This window comes from Gallus gallus, chromosome 7, assembly GCF_016699485.2.
Source record: "Gallus gallus isolate bGalGal1 chromosome 7, bGalGal1.mat.broiler.GRCg7b, whole genome shotgun sequence".
NCBI classification, from domain to species: domain Eukaryota; kingdom Metazoa; phylum Chordata; class Aves; order Galliformes; family Phasianidae; genus Gallus; species Gallus gallus.
In genome coordinates this window covers 14,432,568-14,459,223 of record NC_052538.1, presented here as the reverse complement: position 1 = coordinate 14,459,223, position 26,656 = coordinate 14,432,568, and the positions used below count along the sequence as shown (strand labels likewise).

Below are 26,656 nucleotides of genomic sequence, written 5' to 3'. Positions count from 1 at the left end.
CAGCAATCTTGGATTGTGCTACATGAAGAGTAAGTGGTTTTCCTGTATCACTATAACACAATGTTGCTCGATGAACCATTTGAACAAGTTGTTACCTACTTTTTGGGAATCTGTCATTATACAATCACATAATAGGTATTTTAATATGTGATTTATTAAGAATTTTTATCTAATTGTGGAAGTACATGTAGATACTGAAACATCCAGCCTACAGTTACGCAGGGCTTTTGCTCTCTCCCTCCACGTTTGTAAGTCTGTGAGAGAGTAGACCTGCCAGGAAAGCAGCTACTCAGTTTCCTTTAACCAGACATCACTGATGGCCATAATCAGTTCATATTTAGATCTTAATTCATTCAGGAACTCTAATCTTTTATCAAAGCCCTAAACCACAAATATTCTAAAATTCTAAAGCAGTACTCAGGAAGAAAGGGGGAAAAAAAATAGACCAGAGTCTTGAATTACTTTCTTGTCAAACTAAGCCAGGATTAAAATATCTCACATGGCAAAATGCCAAGCAGTCAGTATAAAAAAAACCCACAAAATTTAAAGTCGGATGCAACATCACCTCCACAAAAGTAGATCAAAGTCATAAAACTGCTCATTTTTACTTGAGAAAATTCAGGTGTTCAGGCATTTTCTTGAATGTATTCCCAAATTGGCCTGTTTTCACAATCTGCTTACTTAAAACTTGGGAACATTTTATCAATTACCAATTTCACAAAATATATCGTATCATACTGCCTCTAAGAATTTTCTAAGATCATTTCCTATATCTTTAGAATTCTACAAAGTTGTATTGTTGTATTCTTGCATATTTCTAAATATTTCACTTAAGTATTCTTTTTTTAAAGGATTCTTCTTGTATTCATCCACAGGAAAAAAAATCTAAATTGAACAATCTAAAATGCTAATTAGCCAGAGTTTACAACTCTAAAGATCAGAAAACAAACTTATGAGTGAAAAATAATAAAGAATATTTAATTTGAACCTGCCTTCAATATCATATTCAAATAACTGCTTTTTTTTCAAGTACAAATTGATTTAGGATGTTTTACAATATATTTTAAGCAAAATTTAATACCTCCATGTAAAGTAAATCACTTTTAAGTAACAAGAAAGTTGTTACAAAATAGAAGCATTTCCACTGAAGCATCTATTTTTAGTACGAAAAAAGTTTTAGGCATGAACTTGCGGGAATAAAGATCAAAATCCACTGACATAATGGGAGATTCCCACGGGGTGCTTGTTCCCGGCTGTTACTTTATCTTGCCCGAGCATTATCACATTTGAGCAGTATGTAAAGCTTTGGTCACAGAGAACAAAAATCATTTCCTACCTTTCTTAAAAATACCAAGAATTCACCTAGCCATAAAAGGAAGCCTTAACAGAAAGGCAGGCAGAGTGGACAGCCTTCATGTTCGTATAGTACAAGTCTGACAATACTAGAAGCTGAGTATAATTTGTACTGAAAATGTCACTAATTCAGGATAAAGCATGATAATACTGTGAAAAAGCTCTTGGACACAAGAGCGAGGACTTTGAGGACTACATGCAATGAATAGCTGAGCATGAACAAAGAACAAACAACCTAAAAAAATAGCATTAGACTGAGACACATCAGCTTGCTTGACTGTACTAAGAATTTGAGGGAGAGAAAACCCTGCTCAGAACAGCAAGCCTGGCCTGTGACCACGAAGTCCAGTCTTAAGGTGCTCCTCAAGAGATGGTCCCAGATGAGTCATCCTAAATAGACTGTCAGCTGCCAAATAAAATACTGATTCTTGTTTGGAACTGAAAAGATTTTGGAAGCTACGCCTCCTTTAAGTATAAAGATAAAAGAGACATATGTTTTGTATTATTAACAAGTTCAGATTTATAGTCAAGAGAACCACCCCGCTGGTAAAGTGACAGCGTATACTAGCACCTGAAGGGATCACCTAGCTTGAAGTCATCTGCAGGAAAGGACAAGGTTCAAGCTGGCTCTGCTTTGAACATATTGTTTCACTTACCATTTTCTGTGTTTAAAAGAGCCACAAACAAACATATTTTGTTCTGACACAAAGCACAGAGAGATCCCTGGCATTGCTAAAGATACGAGACTGCTGAAATTCCACTTGGGCTTGCACAGATGTCTGCTAACCTCAAACTGTCGGTCACCTCCAGCTTTTAGTGACTGCTGCTTTCAGACATCCATTCTGACTACCTATCCTGTTCCACACTAAAATGAGCACTCCAATTCATAAAGAGTGAGGCAGCTTTCTATGGTTTTTGCTGGTATTTCACACCTCAATCCCGAAATAGCATATGCACGTGCTTTCAGGCTGCAGATAAGCCACACCACTCTCCCCTCAATTCTTCAAAGAACCAGTTTGAGTGCATTTGCTTATACAAATTTGAAAGATAAATCCTCCTCGTTCCTCTACATTCCAGCAAATGTGACCATACTGTTGCATTAATTGGGATTGAAAAGCTTTTGGACATACCTCTGAAGTTTACATTTTACTTTTAAGCTGAAAAGTACTCCTTGAATTAAGACCCACATGGGATTTTGTTTAGTTCTTCTCCTTTTTTATTTAATTATTCATCAGTATATTATTGGGATACTGTACTTAAGAAGTGAAAACATCTGAAGAGACTGAGATAGTATATTGCTCTCATCCCCCATAAGCTTTATATCAAAGAATGACTGGCAATTCCAACAGCATCAAATGGCACAAGCATTTCAAACCCCACACCATTTTAATATTCTGCATCATGGATTCTGGAAGTACTGCAAAAAAGAACAGTCAGGTCAGCTGTTTGAATCTCTCAAGAAAATACTATTTTGTTAAACTTTCAGCAGATACACAGACCAAGTGCAAATAAAACATACTTTAACACTTAAAAACCAGATGCCTTAACCACAGTAGTTACATGGCAGATGCACAGATTTCCTTCTTTTCAAGATGTTTATACTCAGTACGTCTCAGAGCTTCCTACTCAATCAGCTTTACCATCTAAAATAACCTACAGAAAGATCTTGTCACATAAATAACAAGTGGTCTAAAGACAACTGATCTAAATAGTATTTCTCAAAATACATGTCAGGACAAAGTAGTTTAGTGCATAGAGCCACCGAAAGGCTGAATGAGGTAAGCTGCACATGCGTATTCTCATGGATCACCCTTGTCTACTTCCATTTTCCCCTTCTCACAGACAGATGATGCACAGACACATACAGATGTACATCTACAGCAGAAAAATCTGTGCTCTTTCAAAGTCATTGAACACTTTTGGGTCCAAACTGTCCTCTTCTTTCACCCATTAACTAAACCTATACTGCCAAAACAAGGACGTGTTTTATACCACAAATTTATGCTCATTATCAGTATCAGGTATGATCTGATATTAGTCATCTAAACATCACCTATGACACTGTATCTAAGAATGAGAAGAGCTATTCTTATCAAAGAAGCACCAACAATGACCAAAGGTCTGCCAGAAGTGCCATGTAAGTTCACCATCAAAGCTAACACCCTATGGAAGAAGAATCACTTTATACTCACCCATATGATGGAGATGGACCCAAGATACACAAATTCTCTTTGTGCTGAATACCGCGTAACATGAGGGTTTTGCAGTGCTGACTGCATACCAACTGCAAGTGCTAACAAGCTGTGTCTTCCTTCGGACATTTACAAACATCAGAATGCTTATTCATGACAGTCCCACATATCATCTGCCATCCCAGATGGTGACTGGTGGGATGCTGATTTTGTCCTAAGGCAGTTACCACCCACCAAGATTTTATATGCAGGGCTAAACAAAAGCATGTGCCATCTGCTGTCAAGTTTTTGAGACCTGCTAGGTTAGTTTAAGTTTATTTTAGATCAGACAGGTCAGGAGGCTGTAGCTCTCAAAATGCCCAGCAGAAGAAGGGTAAGTTGTGCTGTAACAGACACACAGTAAATCTCAAGAACGAGTTACAAGGCACTGCAGGCCCCACCCCTAACACCCCAAGAGCAGCAAAGGATTTTCACTGTCGTCGGTGGCAAAAGGCTCATTCAGCCCACGGGCACAGAGAAAACTGGAGGGAAACCGAGACCAGAAAACACGATTAAGTTCTGCAGAACTTACAGATTTCTTTGGACTGAAGAATTTTTTTTTTTAGGCATTTTCCTTCTTGCTGACAGGATGTTTTTCTGACTCCTTTCCTTGCATCTCTCTACTGCTGCCATTTGGACAGCTGTTCTCCACCTTAGGATTTCTTTCCTGCTCTTTCCCTGCTCCTATATCTCTGTAGATTCCTCTCATTCTCCTGTTCATGTGCTGTCACTCTATATACACACAGGAGAAAGGACAATTAAAAAGCAGAACCAGTGTGACCTCTTCTGCCTGCTTTACAAATCACACGTATTTCCTATTACTCCCTTCACCTGCCACATCTATTTATGGATGGTTAACAGAAAGCAGTAATTTCCCCAATCAGGGACCATTAAACACTCGAACTACATAAAATAATGCTACACATTCTTCTTCAATCACCTCACTAAATCTCTTTTTGTATGTTCATAAATAAAAATCTAATGAAGTGAAGCAAATGAAAAACCACATCCATCAGTTTGTGCTTGTTTTTTTTTTTTCCCCCTAACATACGTAAGCCAATAGCCTGAAAACCTGTCACTGAGGCAGGGAATTAATCCTTGCATGAAAGTTACACCACTTATCCACAATGATGGAGAAATGAGTACTGCTTCAGCTCACCCCTTAGGAACTTGAATTTCAAAATGCATCCAAACAGCCTGCGAGTTGTTAACACCAGAAGAACAGGACACAGCGGAGAAGGAACACTAAGGCCCAGTACTGCACAGTAACGAGATCAGGGGTGCAGAGGTCTCTGCAGAGGCCTGGGCTGTCAAAGCTCCTGGTGCCACAGTCCACGCCAGCTCAGCTGTGCCCACCGGCACACTCCTGGGAGCCTGGCAGCAAAGACTGAAGGCAGCTCCATCCAGCACAAGCACAGCACCACCAGCATCCACATTGCTTGGGGCAGAGGCAGAAGTGCAAAATCCACAGAACAGTTACCTCCAAGCTGTAGATAAGGTTTTCAGAAAAGTTGGAGGCCAACTAAAGATAGAAAACCTGGACAATTACATGCCAAGAGAAGCCTTTGCCATTCTTTTCTATCCACAAGAGCAACCAAAGGTAACAAGGGGCACAAGGTGGGGTTTTTCCATGCTCTCGAAGTCTCCTCACACCTTCAAATTACTGTTTTCACAACCATCAGTCCTGCACCAGGACTGTTTCCTCTATTGCAGGGACCACAAATACCAATCTATGCATACTACTGCAGCTATCCATACAGCACACAAATTAAAAGATGCCCACGTAATCACATCGTAATTAAAATGCAATACCACAATAAAGTTACTGAACACAAAAAGATCTGACAAAATTACACAGCTTGCTCTTAGTCTTATACTGCAATCCTGCCAAGAACACAGTTCTGGAATCTCCTTAGGGATATAAACATTCTTCTACCTATCACACTGGAATCTGAAGTCTTCACAGAAATCCATACACACTGCTCCCATAAAAGTGTCATTTTGAGAAGGGATAAATTTCTGATGAAGGCAGTCACACTGAAAATTGGCCGTTAATCTCCTCTGAATAAATATAACCCCCAGAAAGATGGAAGCACAAGCAGAATATTTATTTTTTGCACTTGAAAATGCTGAGGTGCACAACAAGCAGCTTTTACTTTAGCGCTTACAGCTGAAGTTACCCTTTCAAAAGCACAATTCAGTCTCATGAGATATTTCCCTCCAGTCATTCACTTTTCAAAACCTTTTGCAACTTAAGATTGCAGTAAAGCTGACTCTTATATCCTGTTTCAGTAAATCTCTCCCTCGTCCAGTCTCATTCCTTGGAGACATTAAAGCGTTCAGGAAGTAGAAAAAACACCTATTAAGAAATAAAAATATATTTTTGCAATGTATTGACAGTGGACTTCATAATGCAATACATCCTTGTGATAAACAATTGCTCCAGTAGATCACCTGACTGATGAGGACCTTACTTGCTCTTAACAACGTATCTAGTTCATCTGTACTGCAGTTATTGCTAAATAACTGATACTAGGGAATCGAGCACAATTTCTGCTATGAAACAGTTTTAAACACAGCTTTATTGCCTTTAAAAAAAATCCAGCAGGCTGAATATGTCTCCTACACTGACATCAGTGTGACATTTTGAAACACCAAACACTTGGAAAGTTTCACTTAAGAAAAACTAATTTATCAGTTTGAAGTCTCTCTTTCTTATGACACTCCACTAACCAGTCCATGGCTGCTAGCTCTCAAAACTCTCATCTTGCAGCATTAGACATTTCTGTTAAGCCTGGTTCATGCAGTTATAAAAACCCTCTGGGAACTCCAGTTTTTTTTTTTTAATATCCCCTCTAGTCCTTGCAGAGAAGACTGGAAACGCGAACCCTAAAGACTCAAAAACTGGATGGGAATTAAAGAGAAACCTATTTCATTTTTCTCCTAGGACCTGACAAAGGATTTTTGAATGTTTGGAGCTGGCATTATTTCTGACAGCTAAGCAAGAGCATTGCAGTTCCCTTAGCCAGGCATTTGATAAGTCCTGTACTGCTGCTGTGTTTATTGCTGTAAACACAGGGTTTTAAAAAGACCTTCAAATCTAGTCCTCTTATACCCTAGCCTTTATCATTTAGCACCATGTCTAAAGCCACTTCTGCTATACTGGGACTTTAGCTCCCACCATTCATGCTAGTAAGATGTTCCGAAGTTGCAAATCTCCAACAATCACATCTGGCCTTAGTCACATAAACTGTTCATGGGTGATATCCCGACACTTGTTCTGGGACAGTGCTAACTGTGGGTTTAAAGTTCCTCTTTCCTCAATGCATGCAGGGAAACAAATTACTTTTGTTTGTTTTTTTGTTTGTTTGTTTTTTTTTAATATAGCAGAAAGAAAGTGTGTCCTCTTCCCTCTTCCATTATCCTTTATACTAAGACTAAGGAAGACTCCCCGTAAAAACTAGGATCTCCCTTTCCCTGATCAGAATAACTCTCTGCACCCATCTCCACCTGAACTTACAAGGGCAGCAATTAAAGCAGCTCCCTGAATTCTGGACAACAACTCATCACTTTTGTAATTCCATATCCTTAAAAATCAGGAAGTTCAGACATCACCAGTTCACTTACTGACATACTTGTAAACGATACAGAAATCAATTTTTGATTTATTTAATCACAATTCATTAGGTACAGCAATTAAATAACTAGAAAGGAACAGCAAGAATCTTCAGCTATCATAATTCATTCCACTTATGCTAAATGGTGATTCAGCCAGTAAACAAACCACCAATTAAATGACACTTCGTTGTTTTTAAATATTTATCAGCCTTTTACCTACAATACACAAAGGCAAGATCCATCATCGATAGAAACAGTGTCATTTTTCCACAGGAAATCACATAGGAAAGGAACTCAGAGACTTGACAAAATACACCTGCAAAGGATATTACAGATATAGTTTCCAGAAAAAAATAAAAGTATCTCCCTCTAGAAAATCCTGTTTAATAGACAATTTTCACTGGAAATAAATCCATTTAGTCACCATTCTTATTGTTCAGAAATTCTATAGCCACTAAATATCATCCTGTTTTTGTACTTTCAAGCAAGCATCACAAATGAAGAGATGGAAAATTTAACGACTCTAAATATTATAGAAGCAACTTTCAAGTTTCACATTTCCCCTAAATTTAAAGTAGGGATCAAACTTGACACTAAGGAGTGAGGTGGTGGTTTTGGATTCTGAGCCCTTTAAATCTATGAGGTCTACCATTCGCAGACTGTTCTTGAACCTATGCTGATATTGCTGAAGTCTCCTCAATTCTGCTAGTTTTTAAACTGGGGCTTTGGCTCAGATGGCAGTTCTAACTGAACTAGAGAAGATCAACAAATATTTTTCAGGAAATTGGACTGTACCCTCAACTTCACCCTCTCTTCTTCGATATACGCAAAATCAAAAGAGATTTTTAAAAAGAAAAGAGGGCGAGAAGAAGGAACACAAACAACAGCCTTAAAAATAAATAAATAAAGCAACCATAAAACCAAACATCAAGCAATAGAGAGAAAGAAGCATAACAAGGGCAAACTCAACACAAGCACAGCAGAACCTTCAACTACAGCATGACTGTAACCTAATACTGATCAACCTAAACGCCTTGGCTTCTGAAGATACTCAAGATTCTCCCGCAAATTTGTCTTGATCCAACATGAGAGTTACGGGACAGACACCATTTGCATTTTATTTTGTTTTTCACTGCATACTTGTGGCCCAACCTCATGTTCCTCACATTGCAAAAATTCCCAGAGACAATTGGAGTGTGTGAAGAACAGCAGCAAGCCCATATCTAACCTTGAGTCTGCTCAGCTTCATAAATGCCAATGGCCAAAAAATCCAAACAGCTGATCACCTGTGGATTAACCACATACAAAGCATCAACATTCGTAAGACAAACTCTTTCAACACCAGAAAGAAAATTGAACAGGTTGGTCCAGCCTGCCTCAACACAAAGTTTGTGCACACAACACAACATTGCTATTGTTAGGCCAAGCATATGGAAGCACACAGTTATATAAAATATGTATATGGGAACCTTGTCACTTTCTCTCACATTACCCTTTCCATGAAGCAGCATTATAATAGACATCCTGTTACCTGGATGCACAAACCAATACTCAGCTTTTTTTCCCAGGAAATATATATATCTGCAATATAGTTTCCATTTACTGGAAGCCTGTTTTATTCAGCATTTAGTGAGAACGTTACTGCATGCCAAACTCTAAGCAGCATCTATGGCATTTATATGAGAACAAATTAAGAGAAGAGACTTCACAGAGTCCACACTCAAGAAGAGGCAGGCCACAAGTTCTTTCTCATGGTTTTCTAAATGCATTTCAGACTGTTACAACAAAGATGATCAAGGGCTCCTGTAAATGTGCACTGAACATCTTCTCAGTTCTGCTAAGTCCACCAGTAACTTCTGTACCAGGAAGAGGCTTCCAAACTGCCTTATGGTTATGCTGTAAATCCAGAGGACAAGGCCCGTACCTACTTACACTTGCAGCATTACATGAGCTTCTGGACTTAAGGCTACACAGAAAGGACAAAACACAGCTCTCGAGGGCACATTACCCAGATGATCTGAAGGAGTCCTGAACAGGAAAGAAACTATCTACCTGCATTTTCCAGACATAAACATCGATAATATGTAACAGTGCCATTCTAAATGACCTTAATTCTTCCAATATCTGAAGCTTGGACTGTAAACAGTAATTTAGGACCATTTGATCTTTTCTGCTGTTGACTTTCCTGATTCAGACAGATGGATCAGAGAATCACAAAGCTAGATTACTTTCCTTTTTCAGTCAATCATCCGATTCCTTTAATCAACATGCTTATTTCAGGGTATGCACAAATAATAGGGGGAAAATCTAACAGGGAACCTGAAATTGTGCAATCATTTAACCTCTTACTGATAAAAAACATGAACAAGGAAGAACATCAGCTGATTTTCCTTAGCCAATTCAGACTAGTGTACTGCAGTACAGGGAAAGAGAAACATTGAAATTTCTTCAGTGTCCATACAAACAATAGTGATCTTGCTTATGGAAAGCGGGATAGAAATTTAATCAAAGAAAGCCATATGGAATAGCTATATTCTATGCTGGAGTAACAAACTATATTCCAAATTAATTCTTGTGCAAGAGAAATAGTTGAGAACAAATAAACCAGTGTCCTAAAACTCTGTCAGAGAGAGAACTCATTTGGGAACTACAGCTGTTGTGCTTTAGAGATTTGGATTAAAATCCATCATTATCTTTCAGTTAATACTCTTTCACTGACCAATCAGCAGTCATATGGTGTTTACCAACCCTGGTCACTTAACCCACTTGAATGGCATTTGTGCTATAATTTGTACTTCAATACAATCAGATTACTTCTAATCTAAATGATTCGTATCCTTTATGGGACAGATAAACACTAATCCCAAGGTTCCTAAAACACTGTAAGCCTAAACACTGCTAGTACAGCATTCAGTGTCCGCAGTTTTAATGGAAGTATTTCATTCAAACTGGGAAATATTTCATCACACAGACCCTGACTTTTAGATTTTTTTTTTAACTTTTTTTTTTTAATGTAGACAAGATTCATCAGCAGAAAACCACACCACTCAGATAAATGAAACTACCAGCTAATAATCATACTGATACGTAGACACTACTTTTTAATCAAATTATTTCAAAGGAAATAATACTTGAAGTACATTAAGCAATGAGGAACATTTTAGAACTTTATGTTGGGCAAGGTATTGTACGTGGTAATGGCCCACAGTCCCTAGCTCATGATTTAAAATGCACTCCTCTCTGGAACAATTTTCCAAGGATTCAGCAGTTAAAATGTCCTCTATCATTCGTGTTCTTCAGTTAATCTTGGGTGACACTTGAAAGAAATTGCACTGCAACACCAGTCCAACATCCAATTACATTTGCCAGTAATACGCTTAGGCTCTGATCTCACACAGGTGGATCAGCGCCCATGTGACAAACTCCCTCAGAAAGGAAGGGCCTACAGACACAAGTACATCTGCATGACTGGAGCCAGGTACATCAGTGCGTCTGTACCTTCACAAACACCGGTGTTGGAAAGAAGAATCCCACAGTTCAGTAATAACCAATTGGTAAGAGCAGGTACACAAACATCTAACTACATAGAAGTATTATCTGTGTAACCCTGTGTACTGTATTCACATAAATAGTGATTTTTTTTTTTTATCCAGAAAAACAAGTAACTAACATTTCAGTTTCCTACAAAACATCACCTTCAAAAATATAATTGATTGTATGTCGAGTTAAGGAGAGAGAAGTATACTTGAGAATTGAATAAATCATTCCTAAGGAAAAACTCAGATGCTGGAAGATGTTAGCAGCATCATAGCCTGTACCTTATGTAAACCTAAATATGTTTACTTACAATACATTAGCACAAGTGCCTATATTTCATATCAGCAAAGCCTCTTTCCTAGTTGCTGGACTAAAACAGAAAGTCCATTTCCACCCCCCCCCCCCCCCCCCCAGTGTCCCACTCACACACAGAGCAGCTCTCAGCAGTGACCTTAGCCTACCTTATAGTGACAAGTGAATGTACACCCACACAGGGAATTAGGAACCACCACCACTGCCAAAACTTTACAGCCAAGAAGCAAGCCTGATGCATTAGCCTTTAAGAAAAAACAACCCACATAGATTTAAAAGGAGTGATGCAGATCACCTAGTTCAGCAAGACAGATCACAAGAGGGATTGCACTGCAAATCTTGCCATTCTAACAGCAAGCACATGTAGGGCTACTTTGTGAATGGCACTTACACTTCTTACTCTGGGCACAACAGACCTCTGGAAAAGCCTAGCAGAAATCACAGCTTGTTTGAGATATTCCAGGAGAAGTAACAAACTTCAAAAATGCTAGAAAAGCCTCTATAAGTCCCTATTCATTTTTGGACTTATCACAAGCATTAAATCCAGTAAAAATTCAGAATCAACCATTTTGAATGTCCAGTATCGCACTTAAAAAAAATAAATCAAACTCACTGTATCAAAGATGCTGTAAAGACAAATATTCCAAAATTAATGTAATTAGAGGAACTTCAGGCCTAAGAGTAACATAATACACAATGACCGCTTTGCACACAAAATATACTGAAGTAGACAAAGGAGCCATTTGGGGGTGGGAAATAAATACGGGCTTATTCAAAACCCTTAAGCTAACAAAAATTGTTGGCCTGTAGAGGGTTTTCCTCCCTACCACTGGAACACTAATTGTCTCATGTTAGGAAAAAGTTAGACCTAGATTGAGAATATATGGAATAGCTGCATTAAAGGAAGTTTGAGCAGGAAAGATCACATGTATTTCTAAGCTGCTACGTTTGTGTTTTATGGAAGAGCCACATTCCCTCCTCGCTCCAATGAATCGGCTATGTGACAAGGAAGCAAACAACCATAAGTCACAGGAGCATGGGCTTTTATGTCGTTGCCATAATAAACGAGAAGATGCTCGTAGCTGCTTTCTTCTCCTCCCATCACACTAGTCACCTAGATAGAGAAAGCATTAAACAATTGGAGGTGTGAACCCAGTCTAGATTTTCACCCCATTAAGTCATACATCATTTTTACCTAGGAGTCACAGAGCTATAAATCTTACGAGACAGAATGAGAACTAATGAACAGGTCACCTAAGCATATAATTTTGCATTGTTGCACATCAGAGAGCTTTAAAATTGGCCATATTTTCTGTAAAATATTCTCAAATATAGAAAGACACTTTAAGCTGATAGGGTTCCCCCCCCTAAGAAATGGCCATTACTTTATGAAAAACATCAATAGTTAATTTCTTAGCATAGAAGACCCATGAAACTGAGTAAGCCTTTTGTTTCTTTTTTAATAACATTTAACTCTGCCTTGCACACTTGTTGAGGTGCAGCTTTGCTTTCAGCTTTTGAGCATGGTCAATTTTTTCCTATAAGACCAAGATCCTATGCTTTTTAAGACAGAAATACACAATCCAAGAAATCAATACATACACTAATGCAAAGCATTAATCAAACGCACCTAAACCTAGCAGTTAACTTTACCTGTGAACCCTTCAGAATATTTACAGGATTCCTTTGCCAACAAGCTATGGTTTCCTCAGAAAAACAATTTCCTTGGACAATATTTCTCATTCAATGCAATTATGTGGTACAGCATTTTCTTTGAAGGTTAGAGGTAAATCTGTTGCAGACATATTAACTGAAATAAAAGAAGATTACAGCCCTTTTAAGCATACATAATATTACTGTAGTACCTAGAGCCTCTGTTAGGGAGCAAGAAACCTATTATCCCATGGTCACATAAAAATAGAGCATGAGGATGATCCTCTAAATCAAAAGCATTTTCTCCAAGGGATTTTTGTATAGGTATGGATATATGTTTTATTTTTATTCCTTCTCTGTTTTCTTTTTAATGACATAATGATTGGAGCTACAAAAGAAATTCATTTAGGAGTTTTTTTTTTTTTTTAAATAAATACATTCATCAATCACAATAATGCCTTCCTGCAAGGTATATTCAAGTGCTTCGATAGCAGACTTACAACTTGTTTTCATAAATTTGGTTTCCCATCAATACCTTAAAATAAAGAAGATCAAATGTTCTTCCATCCTGAAGCATACACAGGTTTTACCACTAAACCTTAAAAATAAAGGGCTTTTTTAAATTGTTATTCTGCTGAATTTAAGAAAAGGGCATGGAAAATGTTTTTAAAATCGTTTTAATTCAGGCTTGAGTGAATGGAAGAGGGGCTCAAAGACATTTGTATTAAAGATATGGCAAGCATCCATCAGAGGATTCATATTTTACTCAGATATTCCAGTGAGTCTGTGCCCACTCTAACTTTTAGAGATGGGCTGCAATGAGAAAGAGGGATGCATTCAAATGCTAAGGGCAGGTAAGGCATTGCAGGGGCAGGAAATTAGAAAAGTCAAGAAGTGCTGCTACCTGAAGGAAAGGGCAGAGCCCAAGGCATCAGGTTGCCTGATGGCAGGACAAGGCAGGCCAGGGTCAGGAGCAGTGGCAACAAGTGACAGAAGCTTTGCAGCCTGCAAAGCCTTGCTCTGCACGCTCCTTTGATTCCACTCAAGTGCAAGCTGAAATGATCTGTTTAAACAGCCCAAGATAATCCTTTGGTTCAATGCCAGCAACTTGAACCTTATAGAAATTTAGAAGTATATTTGTTTGTTACAGTAAGTCATCAACATGAAAATAATTTGAGGGTTCTTACAATCTGCCAAGAAAGAAGAGGAAGCATGGCAAGAGCAACATAAAAATAGATGACAGCCGTGGATTCAGCACTTAGAATAGCTGAACATATATTATCAAAAGCATTCAAAAACTTGGATGCAGCATCACACAGAACGTGACCTCCAGCTCTGCAGTCACTCCATACAAAACCATGTCAATATTACAAACATATTTATACGGCAGCAGCGCATGAAAGCAAATCTGCCATGACCCCCAGTGCTCAGCATGAAGCAAGCTGTTGACTCCAAACTCCTCTTTACAGATCCTACAGTTATCATAACCACATGGCAAAACAAGCCTCTGAGCGGGAAGCGGCTGCGGAGCTGCACGCAGAGATTACAAACCCCACGCACTCCTGTCAGCCACAGACTCCTTGCTGCCCTCTGTGTCGTGTCATCTGGTGCTTAAAACAAGCAGGGGCATTTTTTTTCCTTTTAACGTTCTCTAAATCAGATTAGGATAAAGCTCTTCCTCTGAACAAGGGGGAAGTTTTCCTGTTCCTGTCAAGACTTAAATGCCCACAGGAATTGTAAAGAAAGACATTCAAATCCTTTCCCACAAAACTACTCACAGAAACTTGATCAATATTCTGATTTACAGCTGGGAAAGAAATGTGAAAAGCACTTGAGAGCTAGAAATAACATAAGAGACCCACGGGGTTCCTCCGTGGGCAAAGGTTTTTCATGCTTTTGTGCTACAAAAACAAAGCTCCACTAAGTCACATGCAGAACTTTTGGCAAACATGAAAGGGTTAAAAGAAGCATTACAACATTCCTGCTCTGCATGCCTTGCTCTTCCTCCCAATCCTATCTGACTTAGGCAATAAATTGTAATTAAAAAGGAGATGGGACCCATCACATTTACAGAGTTAACATATGGTATTACAACAGCTTTGACAATATAATCAAATTATGACATTAGTTCTGTCAATGTTTGTTATTTCTGCTCATCAGCACAACTGTCTTTGATGTTTGCTGAAGTTCCTAAAGCTCCATTTTCTGGTTTCTTAAACTATTTTTGCACTACTTGTGGCTTGGAGAGGCTAACCCACATGCTGAGGAGAGACAGCAGAATTTGATCTGAAATGCTTCCTCGAATCTGGTTGAAAGAGAAAGAAATTGCCAGTGGGGGTGGCTGTTGTGTAGCCTTTCAAGGATATCACTTTCTCAAAAGAATCTGCCACCTGTCTGCAGTGAAGAGGTCCCACATAGAACAGCATCAGACTTGCTCCAGACAGACTAGTAAAGCTACAGTAGTCTCAGGTATTTCTATGAGAAGAGATTTCTACCTAAAGAAAAATCATACATTTCCAAAAGTATTGATTTGGAGTGGCTGAATACAGTATAGAACAAGACAATAGCGCCAAACATCCCTACTCATACTAAAGCAATTCATATTCTTCTGTATTACCTATAGGACTGGGAGGGTCATCATTCCACTTGCTGCCTCAAACCTTCTATCCATAATATGATTCTACTTCTTCTGAAAGAAACATACCGCCTAAAAGAACATGCTAAAGTTTTCCAGAATAGGATCTGATCACATCTGAGCAAATACCAGTGGGAAATAAATAAATAAATAAATAAAAAGATCAGACAAATCATAGAATCATAGAATCGCTAAGGTTGGAAAAGACCCACAGGATCATCCAGTCCAACCATCTGCCCTTCATCAATGGTTCTCACTAAACCATGTCCCTCAACACAACATCCAAATGCTCTTTAAACACCACCAGGCTCGGTGACTCCACCACCTCTCTGGGCAGCCCATTCCAGTGCCTGACCACCCTTTCAGAGAAGCAGTAGACAAAGCTCATCAATCCTCACCTCTGGTGCTCTAACACAGTACTATGAAGTTGATTTCTCCCTTGCTTCAGCCATAACCTCCAGAAGTTATGCTCTGTATCTAAACATTTGGAAAGCGCTTATGAATGACACAAGACTTACAAGAATTATTCCTTAGAATTGAATTGAGGGGTTTTATAGTTCACTTCTTTAAAGTAAAATAAAGAATACATTCCTAAAGAGCTTACTTTCTGAAGTTACAACATCATATTTCCTCTTCCTCTCACAAACTGGAGAGGAATCAAAACACTCAACCAAGGTCATAAAACTACTACCCCTTGAAAAATCACATTATTTTGTGAAGAAGATGGAGGGAAAGAAAAAAGAAAGAAAGAAAAACAAAAGCTAGGCACCACAAGAGCAGAGCTTTTCTCAATACTGCAATGCAGAATCTGCAGCAGGACCTCTTCCAGAGAGCTGCTAGCAGTGCTAAGCAAGTCACTGAAATCAAGCCTTCCTCTATCACTAAATGGGCATTCCTTTCCTGGGAGCCCAGCTTGATAACAGAGCTCTAGCTTACGGACATGCTGAACACTCACACTATAATGCAAGGCAGTGCAAACACTGCCACAAACACGTGCTGCATCACTCTGAACGTTGACATACCAGGTCCCACAACTCCCCAACTGATCATCTGAAACTGCTGCTGACCGTTTTGTGTTAAGTTCCCCATCTACTCAGGGGAAAGGCCCCCCATTCTCCTCACAGAAGCCTTGCAATTTTTTTTTAATTTTTTTTTTATATATCACAAACCCAGCATTACTTATCCTGCTAACAAAGCCTGGTGGAAGTCCCATAGAAAGCAAGCAAAAAATGAGTCATGATTGTATGCAACAACAGGCACAAGGACAACATTTCTCACGCTTTCTAATTTTCATATAGTTAACTTCACAAGTTCTATATTGCACCAGTGATGTCTACAGTAAAGGTACGCTTGTTTTGCTGATTAGCAAGGAAGCAGGTGAAGCATCAGAAGGCACTGACAATGCAGAGGCCCCCAGCCTCAGCAACACGCAGCTCTGGCACAGAGTGCCCCCATGCTGCAGAAAAGACTGCAGGAACAAACAAAGGCAGAATCTTCACCTGTAAAGCTTTGACACTGATTTATAAGGGGTTTCCTTAATTAGTAAGATGTATTAAATAACCTCATTTTAAAAGAGAGATGACAAGCATGTAGGCACTTACATTTGCAATTCCAAGTCAAAGACTCACCATCCAATTATTAGCTGGTGGCCAAAGGAAAAAAGATTAAGCAATTTTTTTCTTTGTCATATGCAGTCATGCAAAGATAGAGACTAGGTACTCTTCTGCTGGCTTGTATTAGCATTTCCATTATAAAATCCCATTAGGAGGTTCTAATACTTTCTTTGGAAGCCTTGCTGACCAGGGCAGAGTACAGGCTGTTTGAGAGCATTTGCTTTATATCCTAACCAAACTCATCTTCTCAGAGATAAGTCTCAGTAATGAATCTCTATGCTCAAAATTATTTTCTTTCCCTGAGTTAGAAAAAATAAAGTCATTTTCAAACCTCATAGTTGCGATAGAAACAAATAAACACTGAAGAAGCAAGCCAAGTTGCATAAAAATCACATTATAGTTTAAGGATCAATGGTATGACAAACAGCATTAGCATGGTGCGCTTCAGAATGAGGGGGAAAGAAACGAAACTAATTAATCTTTGAAGTTGTATCAAATTGTAGTAGGACTAAAGAGACTTGATAGTCTACTATATTCAAATGGGATGCCTCAAGCCCTCTCATTCTGGCATTTCTGCAGCAAAAAGACAGATCTCCAATAGGAAAATAAGAGTAATGAAACACTGTCCAATATACTCCAGAATCAGAGCACTTTACCAATACAGCAAACACATCACCTGTCACCAAGCAAAACAGCCTGGAGAAGGTCTGGAGAATCACGAACCAAGAGATGCAATTATGCACATCCTGCATTCCGCCACAGGAGAATGTGCATTTGTCAATTTGTAAATTGAAACCTACCTATGCAGTCTCTGTTTGAGACTGACTTGCAGCATTTTAAAACCTATAAAAAGGGGCCTAAACAGAGAAAGCTATGTAAATGAAAAGGTGAACATAAGGCAGAAAGGACTTTAGGTACCTAAATAAGTACAAGCAGAAGCCAAACCCACCCTCCCCTTTTTTTTGCTAACTCTACCCCTTAAATTCCCACATTACAGATGTTTAACACTAAAAAAACATTGTTGCAAATAAACAAAGTGATATAGGGTAACCCCAAGGAATTAAGCATTTCTGATGTTCCCATAACAGCCTAACACTGATGATTGTTTGGGTATGAGTATAAGGTAAGCACTGCAGTTTAACTAGATATGCATTAGCACCACCTGTCCTTAAAAGATCTGCCTGGCAATGCAACAGCAGCAAAATAGTAAGGTGCCAATATTGGTAAGAAAAGGATTGAAACTGCACTGATACAGTTAGATTGGCTTACAAGGCTTCTATTTTTACAAGCCTTGGCAGCTCGGGTTCTCTAATGAATTTTTAACATGCCAATTAATATGTTTTTAGAAAGCAATGTCAGCTTTAGCTCATATGTGAGAAAAATCACAGTTGCATGTAGAATGCATAGCATACACGTGAAGATTCTACACTTGACAACGTAGAGATATTCAAAGGAATTACTGTGGACAATCTGATGAGAACACTCATCTGTAAAGGAGGCGCAATAAAGCTGTGGAGGTTAATGAGCATGAATCATCACTCATGGAAATACATCAGCTTATCTTCAACAAATGAGATGAACTGCAAAAGAAAAAAGGGTTGGGGTTTTCTTAGAGGTTTTGGAAGGACTGGGAGAGGCACGCTAAGACCCTGACCTCCTGTCATTAAAAACACATTATACTGAAATAAAACACTGGGTGCTTTGTTATCCTGTAGTTTACCAACATGCCACTGATGCCAAGAATTGTACTGGAACACCAGATACTGTTTTTCAGCACTTTCTCCAACAAGGTAGAATGCAGTCAAATGACTGCGCTATGCAGACATCATTTTTGCCTTAATTCCCTGACTCTCTGCGCATTGCATAAAATCAGAAAGCAGATTATTTTATGAAAAACATTAATTAAAATCTTTACGACAGAACTCTTCAAAGTGTTTAAAAGAAAGCATCTAAAAACATTTGGCTTTAGAAACATTTTCATTTGTTCAGAAATGACGAAAGCAAACATCCCATAGAAAGACCACGCGCACTCTCTGGAGCTGCAATACAAAGAGGGGTTTTATCCCTCAAGAGAATCTGTGCGTTTTACACTTGTGAGCAAAACTGGGATGGAAAACAGCCCTTTGACTAATTCCTGCAGTGCCTCTGTAGAGCTAGGCAAACAGAGATGCTAGGCAAGCATCCCACCTATGCAGCCAGTGGGATGTTAGGATCACACAGGAGAGTGAAGTTCCTGTAATTCCTTCAGCCTGCTGTGCGTTCACCAGCCTGAGGAAAAGAGATGCCTGTGTGGACTGGACATTCGGGTAAATTTCCCTTAAAGCTACTGGGATATTGTAGCATTTAGGCACCTGCCTCTGTTTCATTGTGTCAGGGGCAATACAGGCTCACATCTGGTAAGAGCTTCCCATTTGTACCACGATGGCTGACAGACATTAAGTGCTACCATTTTCTGAATGAAACAAAATATTTCAGTTCTGTAACTTCTGATCTGCTACAAGTTCACACTGAAGGAATGCTGATGTTTTTAAAACAAACGGATAACAGAACCTCAGAATGCAAGCTATCCAAACTGTGGTCATCTTTTCTTCCTATTAACTATAAATGATTTAAGCTTTGTAGTGTATCTCAGCACACCAGAACAAAACACTGCCCTCAACCTTTGTTACAGCCCAGCACAGCCTAACAGACGTTTCAAGGTTTGAGACAACCACAGCTGCTCCATATGTTCGTTTTCAAATTAACACTACTATCTCATCTCATAGATTTTCAAACTCACAGAGCAAATACTCTCGAACCACAGTCCCTTGTGATAACCTGAAGAGCAAGGACGGCAGTGACACTTCAGCATCTGTTAGGTTTTACACAGCAATCCTCACTGCTGTTTGAAATCTAAGGACTACACAGCTAATTAGCTAACAAGCCTACACTCCTCCCAAAGATTATCTTCTGCAAGGCTTTTTCCTGCTCTTATGCCATGTTATCCTTGAACAAATGTAGTCAAGTAGGAGGACATCCTCTCAATTAAAACATCAGTGAAGAAATCCAAGAGGGGAACGAGATAGGAACAGCTAAGAGCAGTTGCTTAGGAGAGACTGAGCTGGTGTGATACAGCCGGGCAGTGGAGCCCAGCACAGAAGAGTGGCTGGGACAGCTCCAGCCACAGTATAAGGAGGCGAGACCACAAAATCTCCTGATACTGCCTCAGTTTAGGTAACGCTTCTGACTTTAAGCAAACATCCTTCAAATTACTCATCGGGGAAAAGCACGGGAACTTGGTACCTTTATGAAGATATCACATAAGGAGATTGTTTTCTTTCTAATTCCTTACCACTTTATGGATTACTTAAGCAAATAATAGAAAAAAAAATGTTTGTGTGACCAATTTCACAATTCCGTGTCATGTCTGCCTGACAGCAATCACACCAAGCCCTGCTCACTGTAGAAGGCACGAGTTATGGGAAAGCCATGCAAGGATCCTAAACACCAGAAGGCTTCAGAAGGAGTTTGCAGCCACGGAAGAGCACCTTAGCACTCAAAAAGCAGAAAAAGAACAAACCACCTCCCTCTCTCCTCCCTCTAAGCGGCGCCCTGACCTGGTGAGTTGGAGAGAACAGCAAGAGGACTCATGTGGGAAAGGAGAAGCGGCATAACCCAGGCAGACCCTCGCAGAGCCGGCTGAGCTCTGCGCACGAGCAGCGCGCTCTCCTCGCCGGTCCCAGCGTACCGTGCAGGCCGGCCGGCCGGCGAGGGCTGCCGCCTGCTGAGGCGCACGGCGCTGCCCCTCACAGCGCAGCGCACACCCCGCGTGCCAGCCGCCCTCAGGTCCCTGCTCGCACCGTGAGCGCAGCGACATGGCCCTACCGGCCTCGTGGTGCAGCTCCTGCGCTGCTGTGTTGCATTCAGGCATGAAAACGTGCACGTTCTGGACAGTAACAGGGCTGGTTTTACGCCTCGCCTTTATACCTTGTGCAAGACATCACTGACGCGGCAGCAAAGAGGATGCAAACAAAACTATTTCTGCCACCTTTCTCCCAGTACGCAGCAGCTTGCTGCTGTTAGACGCTCACTTTCAAGATTTATTTCAACTTTGCGGCGCTTTACAACTACCTAACACCCCAGCCTCCCCACGCCGCTCGAGCTCAAAGCGAAGACCTCGTGCCCACACCGAGCCCCGCGGGGCGGTCAGCCCGCAGCACGCCCGCCGGGGCAGGAAAGTTCTGCTGCTTCCCCGGCACGAGGGCGCTCGAGGCTGTGCGCGCGCCCACGCAGCACCGCGGGGCTCGCGACGGAGACACCTGTGATGCCGAGCGCCCGCGCCGGTCGCTAGCTCACCGGGACTGCTCCTCGACAGAGGTCAGTTCCGCCTTCTCTACAGAAATCCGTCCGTCCCAAAGCCTGGGCGATGCCCGCTGAACTATGCGAGCGAGGATAGCGGATCTCCGTCCCGCCCCGGGCACGGCACAGCCCGCACCCCGAGACGCGGAACCGCCACGCGCTCGGTACTGACCTACTTAGCCGCGCGCCTCGCGCTCACCCCACTCAGACTCGTGGCTGCGGGAGATGCCGCGGAGGAGCGGGGAAGCCCGGCCCGCTGCGGCTCCTCACCTGCGCTCCGTCCGCCGCAGCCCCATCCCCATCCCCGTCCCCGTCCCCGTCCCGCCGTGACATTGAGCAAGGTCCCCGTCGCGCCCGCCCTTACCTCAGCCGCCGGCGTGAAGGCGAGCGCCGCGGTGCCGGCGGGCGCGGCAGTCCGGCTCTTGCCGGGGTGAGGGCGCGCGTCCCAACTCCGCCGGACCCCGGCGGTTCGCCCGTTGCCACCGCCCCAGCGCATGCGTCCGGCGGCCCGCCCCGCCACCGCCGCTCCGCCTCAGCCGCTCAGGTGCGGGCAGACCGAAGGGTGGGGGAGTCTCCGGTGCTTAATTCCTCTGCTGAACAAAAACACTGAGTGCGGGTTGGAGAACACCTGCTTGCTGGGTCTTTTCTCAGCTTTTGGAGAACACTTAATACCGTTCCGATTGCCCCATACCTTGTTTGTGTTCCTGTGTTCAATGGGCTCTTTCATAATTCAAGAATTTTTCAGAGTTTGAAATAACCGTCCTATTAGAACATGAAATCTGAAGTAAATAGCCCTTCCTCTGGTCTGTTACCTCTCACAGAGCAGAGATCTGAACTCTAAGCAGCAGCTGGTGGCCCTGGAACATTTTCTGTTGCATCCTACAAGTGAGAAAGGGAAGCTGACAGCAGGACACGCTTCTTTTGTTTGTGTGTTTGCCCAGAAATTCTGAGTTTGTCTGAATCCCTCGTGGAAGGATGGATGGCATAGTGGGAAGAACCCAGTACTCAAAGTGGTCACACTGGGACGCCGGTGAAGGAGCTGCTGGTGTACCCCTCCCCTGCAGTAACTCAGCTCAGGGAAATGATGGAGGCCAGCAGGTGTGGGTAAGTCAGACACAAACAGATTATCCGTCAAGGATGATCCACCAAAGGAACGTCCTGTATGACTGCACGCTAGCAATATCCAACATGTTAATATTTGTTCATCTTTTGGTTCGTTCCAAGACAAACTTGATGTAATCCAGAGTAATAGTCTCCAAAATACAATTGAAAAGTTCCAAATCTATCAGGCTTAAAAAAATCAGATTTTTTCTCTTCACAGCCAGCTGTTAAGTCCTATTGTAACAAACAAGGAATATTATGTTCACGAAATATTATTTTTCTATCTAAGCAGTGGTTGTGGTTGCCATAGAGATGTTATTCAATCTCAAATTGGAAGGTGGTCTACAATGGCCATGCATCATACTCGCTGTTAAGATGAAAATGTTTAAGAACCTGTGTGAATACTGGAACATTCTTCAGAGCAAATGCATTTCCATTTAGTAGACTTATGATTTTTTTAAAATGACATTTCAGTGAATGGTAACCATCAGCCTCCTACAGGGAGATGTAATGGTAGACAGATAATTGTATATGGCTTGAAACAGCTTATGTGAAAGTGTATCTTGGCTCTGCCTTTGAACTATTCTTGTCAGAAACACCAATGTTTAACCCATAATTGTAAGGACCTTTATAAAGTATTCCATCTAAGTCTTCCACTGTGCAACCCATTGCTCTTTACTCCATTTTTTTTTCTTTTAAATACGTCAATTACTGAGAATAGATTGACCTACGCTTGTCACTGAGAGGACTAGATTCATGCAGAATGGTGTATGTAAGCAAGCCTCTGAGGGGTGCTTGCAACCCAAAATCAGTGGGGAAATCCCAAGAGCTGGGAAACATTTCCTGTCAAACTGAACAATTATAGCAACTATTAAATAACAATATTAAAGGCCAACACCATTCTGAATCAGATTATGGGGACAGGTCACCACTGGGAGACTTAGAGCAACCCTCATAGACGTGATTTACCCTACAAGAGATATAGAGCAAGAAGTTTTCTCTTTTCTCCAGAAAAACAAGGCAACTGGTGAGCTTAAAACACTGGTCTATTTTATATATGTCAAAGGCCTATTTATTATGAGAAAGCCTTCCTTTACTTGAATGTTGCTCTTTTTATGAGAATTAAAGCTCAAGAAATTTTATTCTCATTTGTTTAGAAGAAAAGCTGCATCTAACCTCACCAGGGCATTTGGGGTATGAAAGTAAGCTTTATTTTACTGGTGGTCTATGCAAAATATGAAATTAGTGCCTTAATGCTGCAGATGGAGATTTGCTTCTTTGGTCATCTCATAAGGCCAATATGAAAAGAATAAATTGAAAGGAGCAACAACAACAAGCAGAAATGCTTCCAAGGCACATTCCACAAGTCTCTCCCTGCAGAAATACACTCAAGCGTTTCCAGTGTTGCTTTTCAGCTGCCTGTTCCAATAACCTAATCAGTGTTAGCCCTTGTGAGAAATGTTTCAGTAAAAGAGGTTTCAGAAATGGGGAAACCATCTGTAGAAACGGAGAAACACAGGTAGAGTCAGGTCAGTATTTCCCCTCCATTAAGTACCAACTCTTCTTATAATGGGAAAAGTTTCTTAGTGATTACCTCAGCATGTCTTCTTTCCCAGGGTAATTGGCCTCGACTCTCTAAACTCATTTTGTCTTGATTGTAACTGACTGTGGGGAGACTTGTATTTGCTTTGCACTCTATCCCTTCCAAGGCAGCAATAGCATTCTTGCCACATAGACTTGATGATAAACTTAATGGAGAAGTGTTTGCTTTTCACCTTAAGATTATAGAATTAAGGTTGGAAAAGACCTCCAAGATCATCTAGTCCAATTCTCCACCTACCCTTGATGTTACCCATTAAACCATGTTCCTTAGTACCACACTGAATGTTTCTTGAACACCTCCAGGGACGGTGACTCAACCACCTCCATGGGCAGCCTGTTCCAATGCCCGACCACTCTTTTGGAGAATAAGTTTTTCCTAATATGCAACCTGAACCTCCCCTGGTGCAACTAGAGGCCATTCCCTCTAGTCTTTTCACCAGTTACCTGGGAGAAGAGTCTGATACCCACCTCGCCACAAGTTCCTTTCGGGTCATTGTAAAGAGTGATCAGGTCTCTTGAGTGTCCTCCAGACTGAACAATCCCAGTTCCCTCAGATGCACCCCATAAGACCCGTGCTGCAGACCCCTCATCAGCTTCACTGCTCTTCTCTGGACACTCTCTGGGGCCTCAGTGTCTTTCATGTAGTGAAAAAATTGATCTTTTTCTGAAGATTTCCCTCATTTCTTTGGTCATCAAAAGTGATGTTTAGTTGAAATTTTATTAAAACATAGGTGAAGATATGACCACTGCATAGAAAATGTATGGTCAAGAAAGCCCATCTTACAACTGAAATACGGCCTGCAATAACTGAATCTATGTCCCAGGGAAAACCTTACTAAATTTGCACAACATTGCACAACAAAAGACAGTGTTTTCCCACTGGCATGCAGGTCCTGCTTTACTTCCCAATTATTTGGTTTCCAGTGAAGTTCTCTGAGTTGCTTCTTGATCAAGTATTTATTTAAGATTTTTGGAACTTTATTGATTTTCTTACTCAATTGTAAAAAGCACAGTTGTATATATATTGAGTTTAGGTTCCTCCAAGGGACACTGATGTTTTATAATGAGATATCTTATATGCCTGTACATTTTCTAGCTTCCCTTCTACTGCCTCTGGGGATACAATCCCAGATTTAGTCAGATCTCCATCTGCCTCCCCTATAAAAACAAATAAAACGGCTGCCTAGCCACCTTGCTACTTCCTCACCAATTTATTTTTATTTTTCAAGTAGGGTAATTATAAATTATGTTGTTCTTTTCTACCTTGCATTTAAATTTGATGGACCCCTTGTTACCTGAGATACTTTCTGCAGCTTGCTATTAACTCTTTGGTACTCTTTATTTATTTATTTTTTCCCCACCTACTTCCAAATGCTCGGTGTTTTACAAGTATGTTTAAGAGTCCCAGTTGTCCTCTTAGCTGCTCAAAGACATTCTCTTTTCCAACTCGTGTCTGCTCCCTCTAAACTACTGAGAGTGCTCAGTAGCTGATGAATTTAGCCTGGGGAAGGTGCCTCTAGCTTATCTGCATTGTTTAAAATTATGTGAGAGATTGCATACATGATTGTCCTGTACTCCATGAATTACCTTCAAACCATTCAATCATGCATAACTGTGCCATTCGTACTGTGTGACAGGTCAGTTAATTCCCATGATATTGCTCATATTTGCTGGTTGCATGTCGAGTAAAATTACACTGATTTTGACCAGAAGGTTTTTGGCACAAGAAGTTGTTATCTGTCTGCAGAGTGCCTAGAAAGTCACATCTGCGAGCTATCCTAGGGTTGTCTGTGCACATTCAGTATCAATAATAGATGACAAACTGTTGTCAGGATAGTCATAAATGCTTCTTCACAAAGCATTCTGGTTTCATTTACGTAGTCACAATATTTTTCAAAATAACTTGTGAACAAGTATTTGTGTTTTCTGCTAAGTTAAAAACAGTATAAAAATCACAAATCAGCATTAAGTATTTTGTTTTAATGAAATATTCACATCTGTAATTCATTACTTTTCCAGCCATGTTAAATCCTTTTGCAGTATGTGCTTCCCTTGAGAAACTGGAGCAGAAAAAAACTGGTCTAAACAAAAACATATGACATCTTACGATAGCACTGTAAAAGCAGCTAAACCCTTCCTTTCAGTCACAATCTGTTCCGAGAATGAGGTCTCACTGATACATATAAAGACTATTCAGTGTTATCCCGTCCCTGGAGAATATCAGCTTCACAGATAAGATGGAAGCCTATTCCTCTGCATAAACAATTTATTGTGAATGCTGGAAACACTGGCGAGTTTGTAATTTGGAAAATAAATAACTCCAACAATACCCAGGAAAAATATATTCAAGAGTTTCAGATGCTTCAAATTGTAATTCAGTTCAGGGAATAAGTTAAGTCCTAGACAGGGAAGAATGACTAGGTAAAGAAAGTGCATTAATATTATAGTACATTAGTAATATAGAACTTAAGATGCTGAAAACCAGCAGGGGGAACATCCAAAAACCTCCTGGTAAAGTATCCAGGTAGGCTAGCCAGATGGCATACTATTTGTTTTCACTCCTTCATTTAACATGGAAACAAACTGTTCTTCAGCTGAAAAACAAAACCAATTAGAATATTTCTTTCCCTCAGTGTTCCTAAAGCAGCCTCCATTACAAATCA

At 40.6% G+C, this 26,656-nt stretch overlaps 1 protein-coding gene across 5 annotated transcripts in view; it reads right to left on the bottom strand.

Moving 5' to 3' along the window:
- Positions 1-21,756, bottom strand: part of ZNF385B (zinc finger protein 385B) — a 152,049-nt gene extending 130,293 nt beyond the window's left edge. For 2 of the 5 annotated variants that reach the window (XM_040703716.2, XM_040703717.2), the window contains exon 1: positions 21,561-21,756. Coding sequence is in view for 2 of the 5 variants with exons in the window: in XM_004942691.5 (XP_004942748.3) it covers positions 3,546-3,684 (139 nt within the window). In the remaining 3 variants the exon portion in view is untranslated. Of the gene's footprint in view, positions 1-3,545; positions 3,729-21,462; positions 21,493-21,560 lie in introns of those variants that run through there. The other 3 variants (XM_004942691.5, XM_046943899.1, XM_046943900.1) reach the window with 2 other exon arrangements.
- Positions 21,757-26,656: the final 4,900 nt, after the last annotated feature.